The sequence below is a fragment of the Microtus oregoni genome, unplaced genomic scaffold (genome assembly GCF_018167655.1).
Source record: "Microtus oregoni isolate MIOR12 unplaced genomic scaffold, Mior012 000017F_ref0000208, whole genome shotgun sequence".
NCBI classification, from domain to species: domain Eukaryota; kingdom Metazoa; phylum Chordata; class Mammalia; order Rodentia; family Cricetidae; genus Microtus; species Microtus oregoni.
Genome location: NW_024543076.1, coordinates 13569405 through 13592809, shown reverse-complemented (window position 1 = coordinate 13592809; position 23405 = coordinate 13569405). Strand labels below are relative to the sequence as shown.

The 23405-nt window shown below is 44.8% G+C and overlaps 1 protein-coding gene across 1 annotated transcript; it reads left to right on the top strand.

The window, feature by feature from the left end:
* Nucleotides 1–1317: 1317 nt before the first annotated feature.
* On the top strand, nt 1318–21993 carry LOC121458405 (gamma-aminobutyric acid receptor subunit rho-1). Its single transcript, XM_041667679.1, has 8 exons — nt 1318–1423; nt 3069–3136; nt 4169–4392; nt 15443–15525; nt 16432–16572; nt 18664–18816; nt 19963–20159; nt 21477–21993. Exons 1-8 carry the CDS (start codon nt 1405–1407, stop codon nt 21768–21770), a joined length of 1179 nt encoding a protein of 392 aa, XP_041523613.1. The 5' UTR covers nt 1318–1404; the 3' UTR covers nt 21771–21993.
* The last annotated feature ends 1412 nt before the right edge of the window (nt 21994–23405 follow it).

Below are 23405 nucleotides of genomic sequence, written 5' to 3'. Positions count from 1 at the left end.
CTTAAATTAATAAAATACCAATTCCCAGATTATAATCAGGATGTCAGAGGCAGGGTCTGGCATTGCTATTTGAGAAGCCCCTCCATGTGGCGGGGGTCACAATCTTGGAACTTCCAGGGCAGTTTCTTTTTTTTTTCTTTTTTATTGAGAAAAGGAAAAAAAAAACAAGTTTCCGTCTCCTCCCAGCCTCCCATTTCCCTCCCCCTCCTCCCACCCTTTTCCCCCTCCTCCCACCCTTCTTTCCCTCTGCCTACTCCTCTCCCCCTCCCTCTCCAGTCCAAAGAGCAGTCAGGGTTCCCTGCCCTGTGGAAAGTCCAAGGTCCTCCCCCCTCCGTCCATATCTAGGAAGGTGAACATTCAAACTGGCTAGGCTCCCAGCACATTAAGTAGGATCTAAACCCGGTGCCATTGTCCTTGGCTTCTCATCAGCCCTCATTGTTTGCCATGTTCAGAGAGTTCAGTTTTATCCCATGCTTTTTCAGTCACAGTCCAGCTGGCCTTGGTGAGCTCCCAATAGATCAGCCCCACTGTCTCAGTGGGTGGGTGCACCCCTCGTGGTCCTGACTTCTTTGCTCATGTTCTCCCTCCTTCTGCTCCTCATTGGGACCTTGGGAGCACAGTCCAGTGCTCCAGTGTGGGTCTCTGTCTCTATCTCCATCCATCACCAGATTGTTGAAATAGGGGCTGCGGGGCTGCATCCCTGGCACCCGGCCGCCCACATGGCTAGCTAGCTCTAGCTTATGCCCCAAAATAATTACACAGAAACTGTATTCTTTTAAACACCGCTTGGCCCATTATATCTAGCCTTTTCTCGGCTAACTCTCGCACCTGGACTAGCCCATTTCTTATAATCTGTGTAGCCCATGAGCTGGCTTACCAGGAATGATCTTAACCTGCGTCTGCCTGGAGTGGGAGAATCATGGCGACTCACTGACTCAGCTTCTTTCTCCCAGCATTCTGTTCTGTTTACTCCACCCACCTATGTTTTAACCTATGAGGGCCAAGCAGTTTATTTATTGCTTAACCAATGAAATCCACAGATTGATATATGACACTCCCACATCACCAGATGAAGGTTCTATGGTGATATGCAAGATATTCGTGAGTATTGCTATAGGATAGGGTCATTTCAGGTTCCCTATCCTCAGCTGCAGGGCAGTTTCTTTATCCAGAAAGTTGGAAAAAGGGAGGGGGGAAGCTTAGAAGAGAAAGCACACCCTATGAAACCTGCCAAGAGCAGGAAGAACACAGATGGCTATGATTCTGACCAGCCTTGGTTAGCACGTTTGATCCATCTGCTTTTCCTTCTGTGGCAGCCCGATTCTGAAACGCAGCTCCGACATAACCAAGTCACCTCTCACCAAATCAGAGCAGCTGCTGAGGATAGATGACCATGACTTCAGTATGAGGCCTGGCTTTGGAGGTATGGGATGTACTCTCGAGGGTGGGGCTTCCCTTATTTTCTGGGGTTCTTTCTGCACCCAGATCGGTTTATCATGTCTGCCTGGGCTGAACTTGGTGGGCTGCACCTTCTGAGCATCTGTCCTTCGTGTCCCTGGCTCTGTCGGGCATTGCCAAGGTACCAGCTGCTAGCTGTCCCAGGGCTGTGCTGTGAGAAGGCTCACTGAGGTCAGTGAGACAGAGGCTGCCGCGAGAAGGCAGGGCAGCTGCAGCAGGGGCTGCCTCCTGAGGATGCTCTGAAATCCCATGCAACAACCTTGTGCTGGATTGGTTCTCCCTGGGAACTGGCAGATGAGTTTCACTGACACGTCAGAGTCCTGTCTGCTGGGCTTAATGAAATGAAAATAGCTCGAGAATGTAAGGATTACCCTGCAGAACCGGAATCCGGAATCCGGGGCTCAGTAGCTGCCAGGTTTCAGCCCTCTACCAAAAGAGTCTCAGTCTCTCTCTCTCTCTCTCTCTCTCTCTCTCTCTCTCTCTCTCTTCCTCCCTCCCTCTCTCCCTCTTTCCTTTCCTCCCTCCCTCCTTCTCCCACTCTCTCCCTCTCCCCCTCTCTCTGTTTCTTTCTCTCTCCCCTCCCCTTCCCCCTCTCTCTCCCTCCCTCCCTCTCTCTGTTTCTCTTTCCCTCTCTCCCTCTCTCTCTCTCTCCCCCTCTCTATCCCTCTGTGTGTTCAACATTTATTTATTTATTTGATGGTGTGGTGTGCACATCACAAAATGCATGGCTATCAGGGGACAACTTATGGAAGTTGGTTCTTTCTGCCATGTGGGCTCTGGGAACCCAGCTCAGGGTCTCCAGGTTTGGCAGTGAGCAGCCCCGCCTGCTGAACCATCTCACTGACCTAGGTTTGGTTTCTTTCTGGAGAAAAATATATTTTATGCCTGTGGGTATTTGTGCTCGTGTGTATGTAGATACACGTATGTAGGCGTAGGTGTGAATGTCTGCAGAGACCAGGGGACAGCCCTCTGGGCTTGCCATCTGCAGAAACGCTGCCTGCCTCCTTTGAGACACACTCTCACTGTCCCGGAGCAAATTAGGCTAGACTGGCTGACCCATGAGCCCTAGGAATCCTGCGTCTGCCTCCCCAACACTGGAGTACATAACACCTCATCTAGTATTTCTGCATGGGTTCCCGGGGTCAAACTCAGGTCCTCATGCTGACCAGGCCAGAAGTGTTTACTAACTGAGCCATCCCTCCAGCCCCTAGAAATCATTTTCGTGCCTTTTGTTTTTTTTTTCTAGTCATGTTTACCTGCACCCCAACCCCATCCCCCTGCAAACCAATCCCCCAAGTTCCAGAAAAGTCTTTATTCTTTATCATAGGTAAACTGTTGGATTCAACACCAACTCTTTGTGTCATGGTTAACTGAAACATGCCCTGTACCTAACCTGTTCATCTGGATGTGCTGGCATATTCTTATAATCCTAGCACTTTGGAAGCTGAGGCAGGAGGATTGAGAGCCTGAGATTAGTCTGGGCTACATAGCAAGGCTTTGTCAGAAAAAAAAAGAAGAAGAAAGAGACAAGAAGGGAAGGAGGGAAGAAGGGAGGGGAGAAAGAAAGAACAGAGGGGATATAAGAGAGTGCCCTGTCTTGCCCTCCCCAGGCCCGGCCATCCCCGTGGGTGTAGATGTGCAGGTGGAAAGCTTGGACAGCATCTCGGAGGTCGACATGGTGAGTGCTTCTCTGATGGGGGCTGGGGAGTGGGAGCCCATGTGCACCTGTCTGGACAGAAGCGTGACACTGCTGAACTCCCTCATAACTCATAACTCCTTGGCAGATGGGAGCTGTCACACGCACTTAGCAGATGACTCACAGACATCATGTCATGTGTCCAGAGTTCCCAGCTGGTATGAGATGGAGTCAGGTGACAAACTTGGTCTTTATCCTCCTGAGATGCAGGCCCCCTGTATTTCTGCAGAGTCTGTATCTTGCTCTAGGAACCTGGAATCATGAGATTATTCCTTTTTGCTTTTCAGTGGGTTCCAATTTAAAAAAAAAAATGTTGCCGGCTAGGCATGTTGGTGTGAGTCTTCAAGTCAACACCCAAGAGGTAGAGGAAGGCTTATCTTGGGTTTTAGACCAGCCTGGTCTTCTATATAGGAAGCTCCATACCAGTCTGGGCTATACAGTGAAACCATATCTTCAAAATTTTAACGGTAACACGGGTCGGGGTCGGGAAGCATTCTACAAGTTAGGGGACTTTTTACAAGTCTACCTTGGTTTGGAGCCTCCAAGAAGCAGGCCAGAAAGAAGTATGCTAACCCAGCGTGTACTTGGGGACTCCTTCCTGAAAACGCTAAAGAGAATGAGAAAGGGAGACAGGGAAGCCAGCGAAGAGCAGGGTTCTCAGGCAAGCCACGCCTACAGCCCTCCTCCCACCGCTCTCCAGGAGGCTGTGGAGAACACTGCTCAGGTCAGTCCTGCTCAGGGTCTGGGAACCGACTGGGCTCTCCCGCTGAGTGGCTCACTGCCCTAACCCTGGCACTTACAGCCTGAGTCGCTGGTGTCAGCAGGGCAGCTGTTATGGAGATGATGGGTGTCACGGGTGGGTGGAGTTTAGGGGCGGTCTGTGCTAGGCCTCTTCCTGGGTTCCCCTCTGCCTTCTCCAGGGGCAATGCTCAGCCCACTGGCTTCAATGGCATGCCCCACTGCCGATGTCCCCACAGTGGGTGGGTATGCTTCTGCTCTGCCTCCCACCTGCAGGACTTCACCATGACCCTCTATCTGAGGCACTATTGGAAGGACGAGAGGCTGTCTTTTCCAAGCACGAACAATCTAAGCATGACATTTGACGGCCGGCTCGTAAAGAAGATCTGGGTGCCTGACATGTTCTTCGTGCACTCCAAACGCTCCTTCATCCATGACACCACCACAGACAACGTCATGCTGCGGGTCCAGCCCGATGGGAAAGTGCTGTATAGCCTCAGGTGGGGACAAAGGCAGGCTGGTGCTGAGAGCTTCCACCTTACCTGAATATTTTAACTTTTAAAAGTTTAATTAGTTAAATTTTTTAAATTTTGCATAATGCATATGCGCGTTTTGGTTGCACGTGTGCCTGTACACCACGTGTGTGCCGGTGAAGGCCAGAAGAGGGTGCCAGATCCCCTAGGCCTGGAGTTACAGACTGTTGTGAGTGATTATGTAGGTGCTGGGAATAAAACTCAGGTCCTCTACAAGAGTAGCCAGTGTTTGTAACCACTGCATCTTTCTAGCCTGAAAATTTAAATATTTTTTTTAAGTTTGTTTTTATAGTAAGAGTCAGGGAAATAAGTAAATAAATAGACTTGTTTTCTGATACACATCTTCCTCTCTCTGAGTCTGGGACATGTTGTATTTTGTCAAAAGCTTTTTCAGCATCTAGTGAGATGATCATGTGGTTTTTATTTTTCAGTTTGTTTATATGGTGGGTTATGTTGACAGATTTTCATATGTTGAACCATCACTGCATCTCTGGAATAAACCCTACTTGATCATGGTGGATGATGGTTTTTTTTTTTAATATATTTATTTATTAAGGATTTCTGCCTCGTCCCCACAACCGCTTCCCATTTCCCTCCCCCTCCCCCGATCAAGTCCCCCCCCCCATCTGCTCGAAGAGCAATCAGGGTTCCCTGACCTGTGGGAAGCCCAAGGACTGCCCACCTCTGTCCAGGTCTCGTAAGGTGGGCATTCAAACTGCCTAGGCTCCCACAAAGCCAGTACGTGCAGTAGGATCAAAAACCCACTGCAATTGTTCTTGAATTCTCAGTATTCCTCATTGTCCGCTATGTTCAGCTAGTCCGGATTTATCCCATGCTTTTTCAGACCTAGCCAGCTGGCCTTGGTGAGATCCCAATAGAACATCCCCATTGTCTTAGTGTGTGGGTGCACCCCTCGTGGTCCTGAGTTCCTTGCTCGTGCTCCGTCTCCTTCTGCTCCTGATTTGGACCTTGAGATTTCTGTCCGGTGCTCCCGTGTGGGTCTCTGTCTCTGTCTCCTTTCATCGCCTGATGAAGGTTAATATTCCTGAGGATGCCTATGTGTTTGTCTTTGGATTCACCTTATTTAGCTTCTCTAGGAACATGAATTATAGGCTCAATGTCCTTTATTTATGGCTAGAAACCAAATATGAGTGAGTACATCCCATGTTCCTCTTTTTGGGTCTGGCTTACCTCACTCAGGATAGTGTTTTCTATTTCCATCCATTTGTATGCAAAATTCAAGAAGTCCTTGTTTTTTACTGCTGAGTAATACTCTAATATGTATATATTCCATACTTTCTTCATCCATTCTTCCGTTGAAGGGCATCTAGGTTGTTTCCAGGTTCTGGCTATTACAAACAATGCTGCCATGAACATAGTTGAGCATATACTTTTGTTGTATGATAGGGCCTCTCTTGGGTATATTCCCAAGAGTGGTATTGCTGGATCCAGGGGTAGGTTGATCCCGAATTTCCTGAGAAACCGAAACACTGCTTTCCAGAGTGGTTGCACAAGTTTGCATTCCCACCAGCAATGGGTGAGTGTACCCCTTTCTCCACAACCTCTCCAGCAAAGGCTATCATTGGTGTTTTTTATTTTAGCCATTCTGACAGGTGTAAGGTGGTATCTTAAAGTTGTCTTGATTTGCATTTCCCTGATCGCTAAGGAAGTTGAGCATGACCTTAAGTGTCTTTTGGCCATTTGAAGTTCTTCTGTTGAGAATTCTCTGTTCAGATCAGTGCCCCATTTTATAATTGGGTTGATTAGCCTTTTACGGTCTAGTTTCTTGAGTTCTTTATATATTTTGGAGATCAAACCTTTGTCAGTTGCAGGGTTGGTGAAGATCTTCTCCCAGTCAGTGGGTTGTCTTTTTGTCTTAGTGACAGTATCCTTTGCTTTACAGAAGCTTCTCAGCCTCAGGAAGTCCCATTTATTCAATGATGCCCTTAGTGTCTGTGCTGCTGGGGTTATACATAGGAAGTGGTCTCCTGTGCCCATGTGCTGTAGAGTACTTCCACTTTCTCTTCTATCAGGTTCAGTGTGTTCGGACTGATATTGAGGTCTTTAATCCATCTGGATTTGAGTTTTGTGCATGGTGATAGATATGGATCTATTTTCATTCTTCTACAGATTGACATCCAGTTTTGCCAGCACCATTTGTTGAAGATGCTCTCTTTTTTCCATTGTATACTTTTAGCTCCTTTATCAAAAATCAGGTGTTCATAGGTTTGTGGGTTGATGTCAGGGTCTTCTATTCGATTCCATTGGTCAACTTCTCTGTTTTTATGCCAATACCAAGCTGTTTTCAATACTGTAGCTCTGTAATAGAGTTTGAAGTCAGGGATGGTAATGCCTCCAGACAAACCTTTATTGTATAAGATTCTTTTGGCTATCCTGGGTTTTTTGTTTTTCCATATAAAGTTGATTATTGTCTTCTCCAGATCTGTGAAGAATTTTGATGGGATTTTGATGGGGATTGCATTGAATCTATAGATTGCTTTTGGTAGAATTGCCATTTTTACTATGTTGGTCCTCCCAATCCAAGAGCAAGGGAGGTCTTTCCATTTTCTGGTGTCTTCTTCAATTTCTTTCTTCAAAGACTTATAGTTCTTGTCAAGTAGATCTTTCACTTCCTTGGTCAGGGTTACCCCAAGGTATTTTATGCTATTTGTGGCTATCGTGAAAGGTGATGCTTCTCTGATTTCCCTCTCTGCTTCCTTATCCTTGGTATATAGGAAGGCAACTGATTTTTTGGAGTTGATCTTGTATCCTGCCACGTTACTAAAGCTGTTTATCAGCTGTAGGAGTTCTTTGGTAGAATTTTTGGGGTCGCTTATGTACACTATCATATCATCTGCAAATAATGAAAGCTTAACTTCTTCCTTTCCAATACGAATCCCCTTGATCTCCTTATGTTGTCTTATTGCTATTGCTAGAATTTCAAGCACTATATTGAAGAGGTATGGCGAGAGTGGACATCCTTGTCGTGTTCCTGATTTTAGTGGGATGGCTTTGAGTTTTTCTCCGTTTAATTTAATGTTAGCTGTTGGCTTGCTGTAAATAGCTTTTATTATATTTAGGTAGGACCCTTGTATCCCTATTCTCTCCAAGACCTTTATCATAAAGGGGTGTTGAATTTTGTCGAATGCTTTTTCCGCATCTAGTGAAATGATCATATGGTTTTTTTCTTTCAGTTTATTTATATGGTGGATTACATTGATAGATTTGCGTATGTTGAACCAGCCCTGCATCTCTGGGATGAAGCCTACTTGATCATAATGGATAATTTTTCTTATGTGTTCTTGGATTCGGTTTGCCAGTATTTTATTGAAGATTTTTGCGTCGATGTTCATGAGTGAGATCGGTCTGTAATTCTCTTTCTTGGTTGGGTCTTTTTGTGGTTTTGGTATCAGGGTAACTGTAGCTTCATAAAAGGAATTTGGCAATGACTCTTCTGATTCTATATTGTGAAATACCTTAAGGAGTATAGGTATTAATTCTTCTTGGAAGTTCTGGTAGAATTCTGCATTGAAACCATCTGGTCCTGGGCTTTTTTTCGAAGGGAGATTTTTGATAACCATTTCTAATTCTTCGCGAGAAACCGGTCTATTTAGATCATTCACCTGGTCTTGGTTAACTTTGGTATATGATACTTATTTAAAAAAATGTCCATTTCTTTTGTATTTTCCAGTTTTGTGGCATACAGGCTTTTGTAGTAAGATCTAATGATTCTCTGAATTTCCTCTGTGTCTGTGGTTATGTCCCCCTTTTCATTTCTGATCTTATTTATTTGCGTGTTCTCTCTCTGTCGTTTAATTAGTTTGGATAGGGGTTTGTCGATCCTGTTGATTTTCTCCAAGAACCAGCTTTTTGTTTCATTGATTCTTTGGACTGTTTTCTGTGTTTCTATTTTGTTGATTTCAGCCCTCAGTTTTATTATTTCCAGTCTTCTACTTCTCCTGGGCGCGTCTGCTTCTTTTTTTTCTAGAGCTTTCAGGTGTGTTTTTAAGTCCCCAATGTATGCATTCTCCGTTTTCTTTAAGTGGGCACTTAGTGCTATGAACTTTCCTCTTAGCACTGCTTTCATTGTGTCCCATAGGTTTGAGTATGTTGTCCCTTTATTTTCATTAAATTCAAGGAAGACTTTAATTTCTTTCTTGATTTCTTCCTTGACCCAGGTGTGGTTCAGTAGTTGACTGTTCAGTTTCCATGAGTTTGTCGGTTTTTTGGGGGCAGCGTGGTTGTTGCCTTCTAACTTTAATCCGTGATGATCTGATAAGACACAGGTGGACACTGATATTTTTTTGTATCTGTGGAGGTTTCCTTTGTTTCCGAGTATGTGGTCAATTTTTGAGAAGGTTCCATGAGCTGCAGAGAAGAAGGTATATTCTTTCCTATTTGGGTGGAATGTTCTATAGATGTCTGTTAAGTCCATTTGCTTCATTACCTCCAATAATTCTCTTAATTCTCTATTAGGTTTCTGTCTGATTGACCTGTCCCTTGGAGAGAGAGGTGTGTTGAAGTCTCCTACTACTAGTGTGTGTGGTTTGATGTCTGCCTTGAGTTCTAGTAATATTTCTTTTACATAAGTAGGTGCTTTTATATTGGGGGCGTATATATTCAGGATTGAGACGTCCTCCTGATGAATTGTTCCTGTTATGAGTATAAAGTGACCGTCTCGGTCTCTTCTGATTGATTTTAGTTTGAAGTCAGTTTTGTTAGAAATTAGTATGGCCACACCTGCTTTTTTCTTAGGACCATTTGCTTGAAACACCTTTTCCCAACCCTTTACTCTGAGTAGGTGCCTGTCTTTGTGGTTGAGATGTGTTTCTTGCAAACAGCAGAATGTTGGATCCTATTTTCGTATCCAATCTTTTAGCCTGTGCCTTTTTATAGGTGAATTGAGCCCATTAATATTAAGTGATATTAATGACCAGTGGTTGTTTACTCCGGTTATTCTTATTGCTTTTGGTAGTAGAGATTGTGTGTCTCCTTTCTTTGAGATGTGCTCGTGAAGGGTCATTAGATGCCTGGGTTATTGTAGGCAGTGTTGGCAGTGTTGGATTCCTTGGGTTGCGATTTTCCTTCTATTACTTTCTGTAGGGCTGGATTTGTGGCTACGTATTGTTTAAATTTGTTCTTATCCTGGAATGTCTTGTTTTCTCCGTTGATAGTGAACGATAGCTTGGCTGGGTATAGTAGTTTGGGTTTGCATCCATGGTCTCTTAGCTTCTGCAGAACCTCTATCCAGGACCTTCTGGCTTTCATAGTTTCCATCGAGAAGTCAGGTGTAAGTCTGATCGGTTTACCTTTATAAGTTACTTGCCCTTTTTCTTTTGCAGCTCTTAATATTCTTTCTTTAACCTGTATATTTTGTGTTTTGATTATTATATGGCGAGGAGATGTTTTTCTTTGATCCAGTCTGTTTGGTGTTCTGTATGCTTCTTGAATATTTAAATGAATATCTTTCTTTAAGTTGGGAAAGTTTTCTTCCATAATTTTGTTGAAAATATTTTCTGAGCCTTTGAGCTGTGACTCTTCTCCTTCTTCTATTCCTATTATTCTTAGGTTTGGTTTTTTTATTGTGTCCCATAGTTCCTGAATGTTTTGTGTTGAGAATTTGTTGGCTTTGCTGTTTTCTTTGATCTGTTCGTTTATTTTCTCTATGGTGTCCTCAGCATCTGAGAGTCTTTCTTCTAGCTCTTGTATTCTATTGATTATGCTTGTTTCTGTAGACTCTGCTCGTTGGCCTAGATTTTCCATATCCAGCTGGTCCTCAGTTTGTATTTTCTTCTTTGCCTTCATTTCAGTTTTCAATTCTTGAACTGTTTCCATTACCTGTTTGATGGTTTTTTCTTGGTTTCCCAGGGTATCATGTACGTATTTACTCATTTCTTCAAACTTTTTGTTATACTTCTCATCCATTTCTATAAGGGCATTTTTTACATGTTGTTTAAGGGACTCTATTATCTTCATAAAGTCGATTTTTTCCACTTCTTCTGTGTTAGGTTGTTCAAATACTTCTGTTGTAAGATCATTGGGTTCTGATGTTTTCATGTTGTTTTTCGGATTATTGGGTGAGTTCTTGCCTTGGCGCCTGCCCATCTCCTCCTATTGATCCTATCCAATGGATCCTTTAGAAACCGGATCAGGTTTCCCTGCTGGCCAAGGGCTCCGCTTACAAAATGCCCTCACTCTCTTTTGTGGTTCCTGCTGCAGGCCAAGAACCCTCTCACCCCTCCGAAGGATCTTCAGGACAGGACCAGGCTCCCCTTGTGCCAGTGACCTGGCCAACCAAAGGCCTACCTCTTTGATTCAATTGTAGTAGGGCGATCCTTATTGCACGCCTGTCCCAGCCGCTTGGGTCTGGCCGCTGCTGCGCCGCTGCTGCGCCTCTGTGCGTCTGGCGCTGCTGCCGCTGTGCCTCTGTGCGTCTGGCGTGGATGATGGTTTTGATGTGTTCTTGGATTCGATTTGCCAGTATTTTATTTAGTATTTTTTGCATCAGTGTTCATGAGTGAGATTGGTCTGTAATTCTCTTCCTTAGTAATGTCTTTATGTGGTTTGGATATCAGGGTAATTGTTGCCTCATAAAAAGAGTTTGGCAATGTTCCTTCTGTTTCTATTGTGTGGAACAAATTGAGGAATATTGGTATTAGTTTTTCTTTGAAAATCTTGTAGAATTCCGAACTGAAACCATTTGGTCCTGGGCATTTTTGGTTGGGAGACTTTTGATGACTGTTTCTATTTCTTCAGCAGTTACAGGTCTGTTTAATTTGCTTATCTGATCTTGATTTAATTTTGGTAAGTGATATTTATTCAGAAAGTTGTCCACCGCCTTTAAGTTTTTAAATTTTGTGGAGTACAGGTTTTCGAAATATGACCTGATGATTCTCTGTATTTCCTCCATGTCTGCTGTTATGTCCCCCTCTTCATTTCTGATTTATTAATTTGGATATTCTCTCTCTGCCTTTTGGTTAGTTTGGATAAAGATTTGTCTATTTTCTTGATTTTTTCAAAGAACCAACTCTTTGTCTCATTGATTCTTTATATTGTTTTCTTTGTTTCTATTTTGTTGATTTCAGCTCTCAATTTGACTATTTCCTGCCATCTAGTTCTCTTGGGTGAGTTTGCTTCTTCTTGTTCTAAAGTTTTCAAATGTTCTGTTAATTCACTAGTTGGGATTTTTCCAGCTTCTTTATGTAGGCATTTAGTGCGATGAACGTTCCTGTTAACACTGCTTTCATTGTGTCCCATAAATCTGGGTATGTTATGTGGTCATTTTCATTGAATTATAGGAAGTTTTTAATTTCTCCCTCCCTTTAGTTCTTCTTTGACCCATTGGTGATTCAGGTGAGCATTGTTTAATTTTTATGTGTTTGTAGGCTTTCTGGAATTAGTGTTGCTGTTGACTTCTAGTTTTAAGCCGTGGTGATCTGATAATACATGGGGTTATCCCAATCTTTTTGTATCTGTTGAGGTTTGTTTTGTTGCCGAGAATGTGGTCAATTTTTGAAAAGGTATATATAGATGTCTGTTAAGTCCATTTGAGTCATAACATCTGTTAGTTCCCTTATTTCTCTGTTAATTTTTTGTCTGACTGACCTGTCCAGTGTTGAGAGTGAAGTGTTGAAGTCTCCCACTATTAGTGTGTGGGGTTTAATGTATGATTTGAGCCTTAGAAGTGTTTCTTTTACATATGATGGTGCCCTTGTGTTTGGAGCATAGATGTTCAGTATTGAGACTTCCTCTTGATGGCTTTTTCCTGTGACTAATATAAAATGTCCTTCTTTGTCTCTTTTGATTAATTTTAGTTTAAAGTCTATTTTGCTAGATATTTGGATAGCTACACCAGCTTTTTCTTAGGTCTATTAGATTGGAAATTTTTTTCCCAACCCTTTTCTCTGAGGCAATGTCTGCTATGAGGTTGAGGTGTGTTTCTCGTATGCAGCAGAAAGATGGAATCTGTTTTCGTATCCAATCTGTTAGCCTGTGTCTTTTTACAGGTGAATTGAGTCTATGTATATTAGGGGATATTAATGACTAGTGATTGCTATCTCCTGTTAATTTAGTTTTCATTGTTAATGTTAGTTTGTGGGGGTTTTCCCTTCTTTGGGATTTGTTGTTGTGAGCTCATCAATTGTCTGTGTTTTTGTTGAGGTACCAACTTCCTTGGGTTGGACTTTCCCTTCTAGTACTTTGTGTAGGGCTGGGTTTATGGCTAGATATTGGTTAAATCTGGTTTTGTCATGGAATATCTTGTTTTGTCCTTCTATTGAAAGTTTTGCTGGGTATAGTAGTCTGGGCTGGCACCCGTGGTTTCTTAACTTCTGCATAATGCTTGACCATGACTTTCTGGCTTTCATTGTTTCCAATGAGAAGTCAGGTGTAATTCTGATAGGTCTGCCTTTATATGTTACTTGGCCTTTTTCCTTTGCAGCTCTTAATATTCTTTCTTTATTCTATATGTTTAGTGTTTTGATTTTTATGTGATGAGGGCACTTTTTTTTGATCCAGTCTATTTGGTGTTCTGTAAGCTTCTTGTATCTTCATAGGCATATCTTTCTTTAGGTTGGAAAAGCTTTCTTTTATGATTTTGTTAAATATATTTTCTGTGCCTTTCAGTTGGACTTCTTCATTTTCTTCTATACCTATTATTGTTAGGTTTGGTCTTTTCATGGTGTCCAATATTTACTGGATTTTTTAAAAAATATTTATTATGTATACAATATTCTTTCTGCGTTATGCCTGAAGGCCAGAAGAGGGCACCAGACCTCATTACAGATGGTTGTGAACCACCACGTGGTTGCTGGGAATTGAACTCAGGACCTTTGGAAGAGCAGGCAGTGCTCTTAACCTCTGAGCCATCTCTCCAGCCTTTTACTGGATATTTTGTGTTAAGTTTTTGTTAGATTTAATGTTTTCTTTTACTGATGAGTCTATTTCCTCTATTGTATCTTCAACACTTGAGATTCTTCTCTCTTCCAAAATCTCTTGTATTCTGCTGTTTGTGTTTGCATTTGTGGTTCCTGTTCATTTTCTCATGATTTCTATTTCTATAATTCCCTTGGCTTGTGTTTTCTTTATTGTCTCTATTTCAGTTTTCAAGTCTTGAATAGTCTCTTTTATATGTTCGATTGCTTTTCCTTGGTTTTCTTTAAGGGATTTGCTGATGTCTTCCAATTTTTTGTTTTTCCTTTTCTCTTTAAGAGTCTCAAACATTCTCTTGAAGTTATTTTTTAAAGTCATTTTCTTCTGCTTCATTTATATTTGGTTGTTTAAGTCTTGCTGTTGTAGGATCTCTAGATTTTACTGGTGCCCTGTTGCTCTTTGTGGTGTTGCATGTGTTCTTACCTTTTCTACTCATCTTTTCCTCTGATTGCTGTGGTGTAATTTGGGCTGTCTATGACTCTGGTGATTAATATTCTAGGTGCCAGTGGATCCAAGGCTCAGACGGTTGTTCCTCATAGTACAGTTAGTGCTATGGTTCTAGTTACCCCATTGGTCACTCCGTGTTCCTGGAGGTCACTCAGCACTCCCAGGATTTGCTCTACTCCCTTGGAGTTTGCTGTCCCAGGCCTGCTCTGGTCTAGGTTGCTGGCTCAGACCTATTTCTGTAAATGTCCCTGGTCAGGATCTGCTCCTGTGGAAGTCCCTGGCTAGGGGTTGGTCCTGCAAAGGTCTCTGGCTCTGAGCTTCTCCCTAGGAGGTCCCAGACTCAGGTGCACTGGAACCTACAGAGGACCTGGCTCAGACCTACTCCCTCAGAGGTCATAGACTCATGCTGGGAAGGAAATCAGAGAAACAACACCCTTCACAATAGCTGCTTTTTTTTCTCAATTGCTTCTGCAGAGCTACCTGAGCCTTGGTGTATTTGTAGGGGTGAGGTGATAAAGTCATTCATTTTAGGGATAAGTGCTTGCCAGGGTCCAAACCCTAACATAAACTATCTCTCTGGACCAGTATGGGGGTGTGGGAATAATTGAGACACAAGTTCACACAGCAATATCGGAAGGGAATCTCAGGGTTCCTTCAAATCCTGAAGGTTACCAGCGTTTATTCTCCAAACATCTTTGATTACCCAAGGTAAACTGAGGGGGAAGTTCATTAACATTCTGTTTCCGAGGTAGGAGGACTAAAGTTATGTTAGCAACTCTGTCACTAGCTTGGGATTAACACTTCTTCCCGGGTGGTCCTCATGATTAGGACAAAGGAGCAACACACCATCAGCATACCCTGAGCTCAGGAGACAGTCTGGAGATGCTTTTAGCACCTCAGTTGCTATTATGGCTTGAGAGGCTGACTGCGGATACAATACAGATATATGTGGGCTGTATAATATTGTCCCACAAGTGCTCCAAAGTCTCTCACTCTCTGTATGTTGCTTGTGGGACCCTGGTAATCCCTATCTACTGCAACTTTCTCTGTTGAGGACTGAGGGAGGTACCGGTCTCTAGGTGCAGCAGAAGGTCATCAGGAGTCATTTTATTGCTATGTCCCTTTAGCATAATAATAGTTACATTTCCCCATAGGCCTATGGCCTTTCTAGTCTCAGGTCATCGCTTACCAGTGTCAGGTATGGGCTCCCCTACCCCCACAACGTTCTATTGCAGATAAGTAGATGCCATCAGCAGCGGGAGCACAGCAAACGGGAAAGCATATTAATATCTCGAGAGGCAGTGAGTTTTGAGTAGTTATTGGTGAGGCAAATATTTGGATACCTGTATTTGGGGAACACTCATTTCTTTCAGCAATCATTTAAATGAACAGTGTGTGTGTGTGTCTTTTACACCACCATACTGACTGACCACACTGGAATGTGCTGGTGTTAGCAGAGATCCTCACTCGCTTGTACAGCTCCTAATGTCAAACATAAAGAGCAGGTCATGCCTAAGGGTCTTTCCTGACGCCAGCACACCGCTTAGGACCCGGGGGCAGGAAGCAGCCTTTTCTACCTGTTCATCACTTCGCAGTTGTCTCCAGCAGGTGCTGAAGCCGTGCGTCCTTTTGTTTCTAGAGTTACAGTGACGGCGATGTGCAACATGGACTTCAGCAGGTTTCCGCTGGACACACAGACCTGCTCCCTGGAAATCGAGAGCTGTGAGTCCGACACCAGCACGTCTAAACCCATCTCTGTGGCAGGGGACAGTTCTCCCAGGAACTCTGCTCTTCCTGCCTTTCCCGTCCTAGGGTCAGGCTCTCCCGGGTGACCTGAGATAATCTCCTTAGTCGCCTCTAGAAAACACCTTCACGCGTTAGTGTCTGGTTTGACACCTGTGTACCAGAGCCAAACCGGTTGACGCGTGAGGGCTCCTATCACACAGTCAAGGCTTAGCGAGCCCTTAGAAGAACAGATTACAGGGAGGCAGACGCTATCTGCAGCTCCAAGATGTTCCCCCTCAGTTACGACCAGGGGCACATGTGCCTGTGCAACCCAGTGCCTCACCTAAAGGGGACGTGCTGGGCACATGGCAGCCGCTGGGAGGATGCTGACCACAGTCATCTCCTCCTTCTTTTGAGGAAATGGGCACAACTGGCCCAAGGAGAAGCCCCTTCTAGACTCATGCTGCCTGAGAGTGAGTCGTGATCTGGCCCCCAGGTGATGTATTGCACCTGTGCAAGAGAGGAGCAAGCTGGCTGGTTCCTAATCTATAAAGCTGACCATAGGAAATCTTGCAGTATTGAACTGTCTCTGCCATGCAAGCAGCAGTAGCATTTGGTTTAACCTATCGCAGCTGGATTGCCGAGTGAGGTGTTTTTTTTTTTTTGTTTTTTTTTTTTTTTTTTGTAGGAACTGTGAGCCCTTGAGCCTAGAAGCCTTGCTCTGATAACTTTTGAGAAACTGGGATGAACTAGAGTTGTCTGTCTGTATTGTCTAGTTTGCAGTTTGTTATCTTTCCCCAAGCCAGGCAGTCTGTGTGGCTTAGGACACTTAGTGTCACACAGCCCCACAGGCTGCCTGGCTTGCATGTCACCCCGTTCCTGACACTGGCTCTCATCTCCCAGACGCCTACACAGAAGATGACCTCATGCTATACTGGAAAAAGGGCAACGACTCCTTAAAGACAGACGAGAGGATCTCCCTCTCCCAGTTCCTCATCCAAGAATTCCACACCACCACAAAGCTGGCCTTCTACAGCAGTACAGGTGAGCTCAGAGAATGCGTGGAGTGCCAGGGAGGCCCCATGGTGGCTAGGTGCTTCAGGCTCTGTTTAGGACGTGTATGATCTGGTTGTCACATCAAGTGAGCAGAATTTTGAAACAGAAGATTAGAGTCCTAAATAAAATCCAGTGGGTGGTATGTGTCAAGGAGAGGTGACTTATTTTCCTTTAAGACAGGAGCTCACTCCCTTGCCCATGCTACCCTGAATTCACGATACACTATGTATCCAGGCTGGTGAACTCACTATACACCATGTATCCAGGCTGGTGAGTTCACTATACACTATGTATCCAGGCTGGTGAACACACTATACACTATGCACCTAGGCTGGGCCTCTGGCTCAGTATCTCCAGGGCTGGGCTATAGGTATGCTCCAAGGAAACTAGCTTTGCAGGTAATATTTATTTATTTATTTATTTATTAGTTTTTCAAGACAGGGTTTCTCTATAGCTTTGGAGCCTGTCCTGGAACTCACTTTGTAGATCAGCCTGGTCTCAAACTCACAGAGATATGCCTGTCTCTGCCTACTGAGTGCTGGGATTAAAGGCATGTGCCACCACCACCCAGATTATAGGTAATTTTTGACCCATCAATGTATCAGAGATAGCTACCTAGGAAATGCGAGCTAAGGCTCCGAGGGAAGCTGTGTGAGTAGGTTTATTTGAGATGATGCTGTGTCCCGTTGGCGCTGCATCCCTGATGTGCTCAGCAGAGCCTCTCTCTAGCCACAAACAAATTTCAGTTCAGACCACCATTCTCCATTTCCCCGGGTGTGCCACTACTACCCACGTTCCTCAGAATGACCCCTGGTCATCATGTGGACCTGGCTGTGGCCTTATGAGTCAGAGGTCTATACAGGCCTCATCAGCACCCATTGCCTGAGGCTGTGCTCCATGGCCTTCCCCAGCAGCTGGCCTGCGCTGGTAGACAGCTGACATTCTCCATCCCTTGCTTCTGTTTTAATCTCACTTTTCAGAAGATTCTGCAGAACTTCTTGAGGGAGCTCCCCCATGTAAGCGCATCCTAATCCGTTAGAGAGCACTGACAGTCAAGTTTTAGCGTGCCAATCCAACTCCCATGCTGCACTGCTCACCCTGGATGCTCAGTGGTTTGGGTCTGTCTTCTGAAAGTCCTCTACACTTGCTGGTACCAAGAGGCCAGCTCTATGCAACGTATTCACTGACGACACCAAATCCGCTCTTATTGCTGCCCACTTACTCCCAGCCCTGGACACCCTCCTCCCACATCCTCACACGTGTTCCTTTCTCTGGAAATCGCAAAGGCAGAGTAAAGCCCAATGGACCAGAGATTGTTACTCTATGCCCAGATCAAAGACTGTGTTCTACCTCAAAACCCATTTCTTCCCATAAAGAAATCCAGGAAGGGAGCCAGGCCTGGGGATAGTCACCAACATCCCAGCACTTACCAAGGTGGAAACGGGGGGATCAGGAATTCAAGGCTATTCTCAGGTACATTGTGAGTCTGAGGCCAGTCTGGGCTACCTAAAACCCTGCCTCAAAAAAAAATACAATTAAAAAAGAAAAAGGAAAGAAATAAAGGGGGCTGTTTAAGTACTGCCTCTAGCTTTGCTCTGCACACAAACCCCATGAGGCTGCTGCTCAAGAAAGATTCTGCTCCAGTGGTCTGGGCTACAGTGTAGGAGTCTGGTGGGAGATGGGAAGGGGAGGAGGGAGAGAAGAAGAGGAAGAGAGAGAAAGGGGGAGGGGACTGAGCGTATGGCCTTGTGTATCCTGGTCAAGGACTCTATCCATGAGCTACATCTGAACTTCTAAGAAGCTCCCATGTGATTGTGAGGCAGACAGGCCCAAGGACATATTTTGAGAAACAAAACTTTAAGTGACTTTCTCAAGGGTTCCCTTCATGTTTACGAAAGGGACAAAGATTCCTCACAGTGGCTTCACACGAGTGGTGAGGGTTGCCACATGGCCCAGTCACTGTTTAAGGTAGGGGTCCAGAGTGAGCTCTAAGAAATTTAAGATTCTATAAATAAGCCTTGTCTTTTAAAGGAGCCAAGCAGCTACACTGTGTTCTCTCTCTTATTCCTTTGTCCCCAGGCTGGTACAACCGTCTGTACATTAACTTCACTTTACGCCGCCACATCTTCTTCTTCCTGCTCCAAACCTATTTCCCTGCCACCCTCATGGTCATGCTGTCCTGGGTGTCCTTCTGGATCGACCGCAGAGCTGTGCCTGCCAGAGTTCCCTTAGGTAAGGACTATCTCAAGAGTACACTACACGTGTCTGGAAATCCAAGGCATTCCTTCCGCCCTTCTCAAGAGGGTCCTGTACTCCTCTCTACAGAATAACCTGGAAATGTTTAAGTAGCACCATACAATCTAAGCACCACATGGAAATCTATCCAGGCCCCAGGGCTGTCCATCCACACAGCTCCCTGTGGTCCTGGGCAGGGGGCTCCCAGTCTTGGTGTGCTCTTCTTGTTGGTCTGTATAAGGTATTCTGCAACAAGGTTTCTCAAAGGGTGGCCCAAGGAACCTTTGCAGTAGAGAATCCTTGAGGGAATTATTAAAAACGAGGAGTCTTGGGCTTCACCATATCTGCAGTCAGAATCCCTGAGTTTTCCTGCTCTCCTTCCATTCCTTCCTCAGCACCCCATCAAATGCCCTCACCGTAAACCCTGAGCCCGCAGGTCACAGCCACCACTACAGCTCAGACGGCTCAGGTTTGCAAGTGACAGGGTGTCCCACCAGGCTTCAGTGAAAGGGTTTGGAGCTGGCCCTTCAGGTGACCCCAATCGTGTGTGATTTAATGTTTTCCAAGCGAATGTTCTGAGCTTAATTTGCAATCCTGGGCAAATTCCCACCCATGATGCCCTGTTCCTCAGCAGTTAGCTGGCACTCCAACAGCTACTGTGCAGAGCGCATGTGCAAGCTCATTAAAATCTGTCTCCTATAAATAAAGCGATCCTGATAAACCTGATGTCAAGGTGCTTGAGGTAGTCCTGCTGGATAGGCACACAGGCCCAGCATGGGGTAGCTGTCAGCTAAAGAGACGAGCCCAGGATTATAGAACTTTTATGGCACCAAGGACACAGTGTTGAAATGACTTCCTTTACCACATGGTTGCTTATATCCGTATCTCCTTTCTTGGGACAAAGGAAGGCAATCCCTTCATGCTGAAGTGTCCGGGGCTGTAACAAATGTGCCAGGTGTGCAGAGGAGAAAGTGGAAATGAGGAGAAGAGGAGCAGGGAGAGATCAGTGACAGCTAGCTCATGAAGACAGGAGGATGGTCACCAGGAGGGAGCAGGCAGAACAAAAGGCGGAGTCACAGAGGGACAAGGCACACAGTGTTTGGCAAATGTGAGCACGTGCTTATTTCTCACCGTCTGTGGCAGGCATCACCACGGTGCTGACCATGTCCACCATCATCACGGGCGTGAATGCCTCCATGCCCCGAGTGTCCTACATCAAAGCCGTGGACATCTACCTCTGGGTCAGCTTCGTGTTCGTGTTCCTCTCAGTGCTGGAGTACGCGGCTGTCAATTACCTGACCACAGTGCAGGAGCGAAAGGAACGGAAGTTACGGGAGAAGGTGACTTTGCCATGGCATAGACTGGGCTAGCCTTGGCATGGTGGGCAGGTTCTACCCTCCCTGTAAAATGAGGCTGTGATGCCCTCTCCTCAGCCTACCTCCAGCCATGGTCATGAATATTTGACATTTACATCTTTTGTTCAATGAAAGCATTCACTCAGCACCTACATCCCAGTGCCACTAAATTAAGACATGGCCCATTCAATCGTGGATGTGTTCAGAGTTTAGTGAGGGAAATAAATGATAATTTAACACTGCGGAACATATTATTAACAAATATGGAGGTGATTTAAAAGACCTCTCCAGGGGTACCATATTCTATCCTAAGAAACTTCCCTTCATATAAGGCCTCCTATCTCCCACCATTTCTTTTTTTCTTTTTCTTATTTATTTATTTATTTATTTATTTATTTATTTATTTATTATGTATACAATATTCTGTCTGTGTGTATGCCTGCAGGCCAGAAGAGGGCACCAGACCCCATTACAGATGGTTGTGAGCCACCATGTGGTTGCTGGGAATTGAACTCAGGACCTTTGGAAGAGAAGACAATGCTCTTAACCTCTGAGCCATCTCTCCAGCCCTCTCCCACCATTTCTTAAGTTATCTTTGCTCCTGCCCTTTCTTTCCCTCCCCAGCCTACAGTGTAGAGCCTCTCTCCTCCAGCAATCCCTTACCGAAACACTATTCCCAAACTGCTGCCTTTCAGTCCCAACCCTCGTGGCAAACACCAAATAGCGTCATCTGTAAACGTTTTTATGAAGGGTTCGTTTGGTGCCAGGTGTAAAGTCAACAGCCTGTATTGCAGTTTCTCAGGAGGAGAGTCACAATCTGGAGGCCAGCCTGGGTAACTTACCAAGGCTGTCTCAAAATGAAAAAAAGGGGTAGCTCAGGATATCACTCTTGTCTAGCATATAGACCCTGGGTCTGTCGCTACTTTCCCCAAAGGGAACATGGTATGAGCTCAGGGATTATGACTTCATGGAGGACGGGGCTAGCTGGTGCTAGTCTTATCCGTCTCTGGTACAGCAGTGTGCTCTTTCCTACAAGTTAGCATGAAGATAACAGTTCAACACCAGTTCCCATCAGCACCATGCTAGTGCTTGCACCCTGATCTTGAGGCTGCTGGTAAGCTCTCAGATGCAGGGCTGTACTCACAGCTGTCTTAGGATGCTCACAGTGACACCATCATCATTTTTCTTACCTTCTCCCTAAAGCTGAGAATAAAAGAGGCTAGAGGGTAACACCCTTCATACACAGTACTTTGCGGGCACCTGAGGGACAGCGCTCAGCTCACGTGCCCCATGTGTTTGCAGGTCTCCTGCAGCTGCGGACTGGCCCAGCCCCGGGCAGTGATGCTGGATGGTAGCTACAGTGACGGGGAGGTGAATGACCTGAGTGGCTACATGCCTGAGAATGGCGAGAAACCCGACAGGATGATGGTGCAGCTGACCCTGGCCCCTGAGAGGGGCTCTCCCCAGAGGAAAAGCCAGAGAGGCAGCTATGTGAGCATGAAGATCAACACCCATGCCATCGATAAATACTCCAGGATCGTCTTCCCAGCCGCCTACATCTTATTCAATTTGATATACTGGTCAATTTTCTCTTAGATGTCTGTAATTCTGTAAACCTCGCCTTCTTCATGGTTTGTATGCACTACAGAAATTGCTGTGAATGACAAAGTATGAAAACCACCCCAGTGCCCCCCTGGGCTTTCACTGTCCCTTCTTCAGCCATGCAAAGCTGCACTGACAAGACAGCGTTTTTCTATGTATTAAGCATCAGTTGTACACACAGTATTAGCTGTTCCCAGATCAGCTGTGCTCAGGAAGAGCACAGAGGACACATGGTCATGCTGCATTTCAGTGCTGGGCTCTGGGTTCTCCCCTCATGGAGGTCTTCCTTCGTGGGCGGCACTGTGTTCTTTAGACTATGTGGAACTGGAGAGCACCTGAATAAAACTCCTTTGCACTTAGCTCACGTGCACATAAGCCCCTCTGGTGACAAGCTGTGCTTTGGTCTGTCCCTGCACCTGTTCGCCCCCCCCCAGTTAATGTACTGTAGTGTTGATGCCTCAGTCTGTCCCTCCGTCCACTCATAGTTAATGTATGGTAGGGCTGTTCACAGGCTCTCTTTAACAAGCTATAGATAATCTCCCCTTATAAGAAATGCTCTTTAGATGGTTGACTTTTCTCTGGCAGACAAACTCTGAAGATGGAGATACGTGTATGCATTCTGTCTGTCCTGTGGAGCTGAGTGTGCTAGAGAACCGTGTTCCTTTCTCTGTTTTCTAGTCACTGTTTTGTGTCTCTACCACGGAGCACGTGCTCTTTCAAAATGAACTGTTTTCTCAGTAGCATGATATTATCACGGAGGAGCTCGAAAAGGTATTAATTTCTTCTGAATAATCAGCATTTCAAGGAAACTTGAGGTGATACAGCTCATGAGAACGAGAAGCACACAATTTCTTAAGAGAAAATAACATCAAAAAGCAAAAGAAACAGATAGACGTCTGCATTTCCACTCTGAGAGCCAACACTGTCTAGGAACTAGCGCAGTTATCATCTAGATTGAGCGTTCAATAGACCAGATGATGATGTCAGTCATCACTTGTAATTTGATGTGTTATTTTAAAATAATGTTTAAAAAATAAGGCTTCATGTTATTTATCTAGAAGATATACAATAAGTCCAACCAAACTTGCCCAAAAGTCATTAACAGTATGGCGTTTTCTCTGGGCTACATCTTTCACTCACAGAGACAGAGACGTCTATTTAGCATCTGTTCACATCCCAGCAGCCTCTAAAACAAGTTAAGACATTGCCCTTTAATTGTGGTTGTGTTTGTCGGCCAGTGGTGGCGCATGCTTTTAATCCCAGCACTCAGGAGGCAGAGGCAGGCGGATCTCTGTGAGTTCGAGGCCAGCCTGGTCTACAAGAACTAGTTCCATGACAGGACCCAAAAGCTACAGAGAAACCCTGTCTCAAAAACCAAAAAGAGAGAGAGAGAGAGAATTGTGGTTGTGTTCAGAGTTTAGTGAAACATAAATGATAATTTAACATTATGGGACATATTAATAAAAAGGAGGTGGTCTAAGAGACCCATCCAGGAGCCACCACCCTCTGTGCTAGGAAGCCGCCCTTCATATATGTCCTTCTATCTCCCATCATTTCAAAGTTAACTTGATGGATCAACACTAAATGATATATGCATGCCTATTCTTTATTCTGATTTTTAAAGAACTA

What these genes read in the sequence shown, in the direction of transcription:
- LOC121458405 (XM_041667679.1), top strand. An exon ending in GGCCTTCTACAGCAGTACAG is followed by an intron (nt 16,573 to 18,663) that starts GTGAGCTCAGAG and finishes CTTTGTCCCCAG; the next exon opens with GCTGGTACAACCGTCTGTAC. An exon ending in AACGGAAGTTACGGGAGAAG is followed by an intron (nt 20,160 to 21,476) that starts GTGACTTTGCCA and finishes ATGTGTTTGCAG; the next exon opens with GTCTCCTGCAGCTGCGGACT.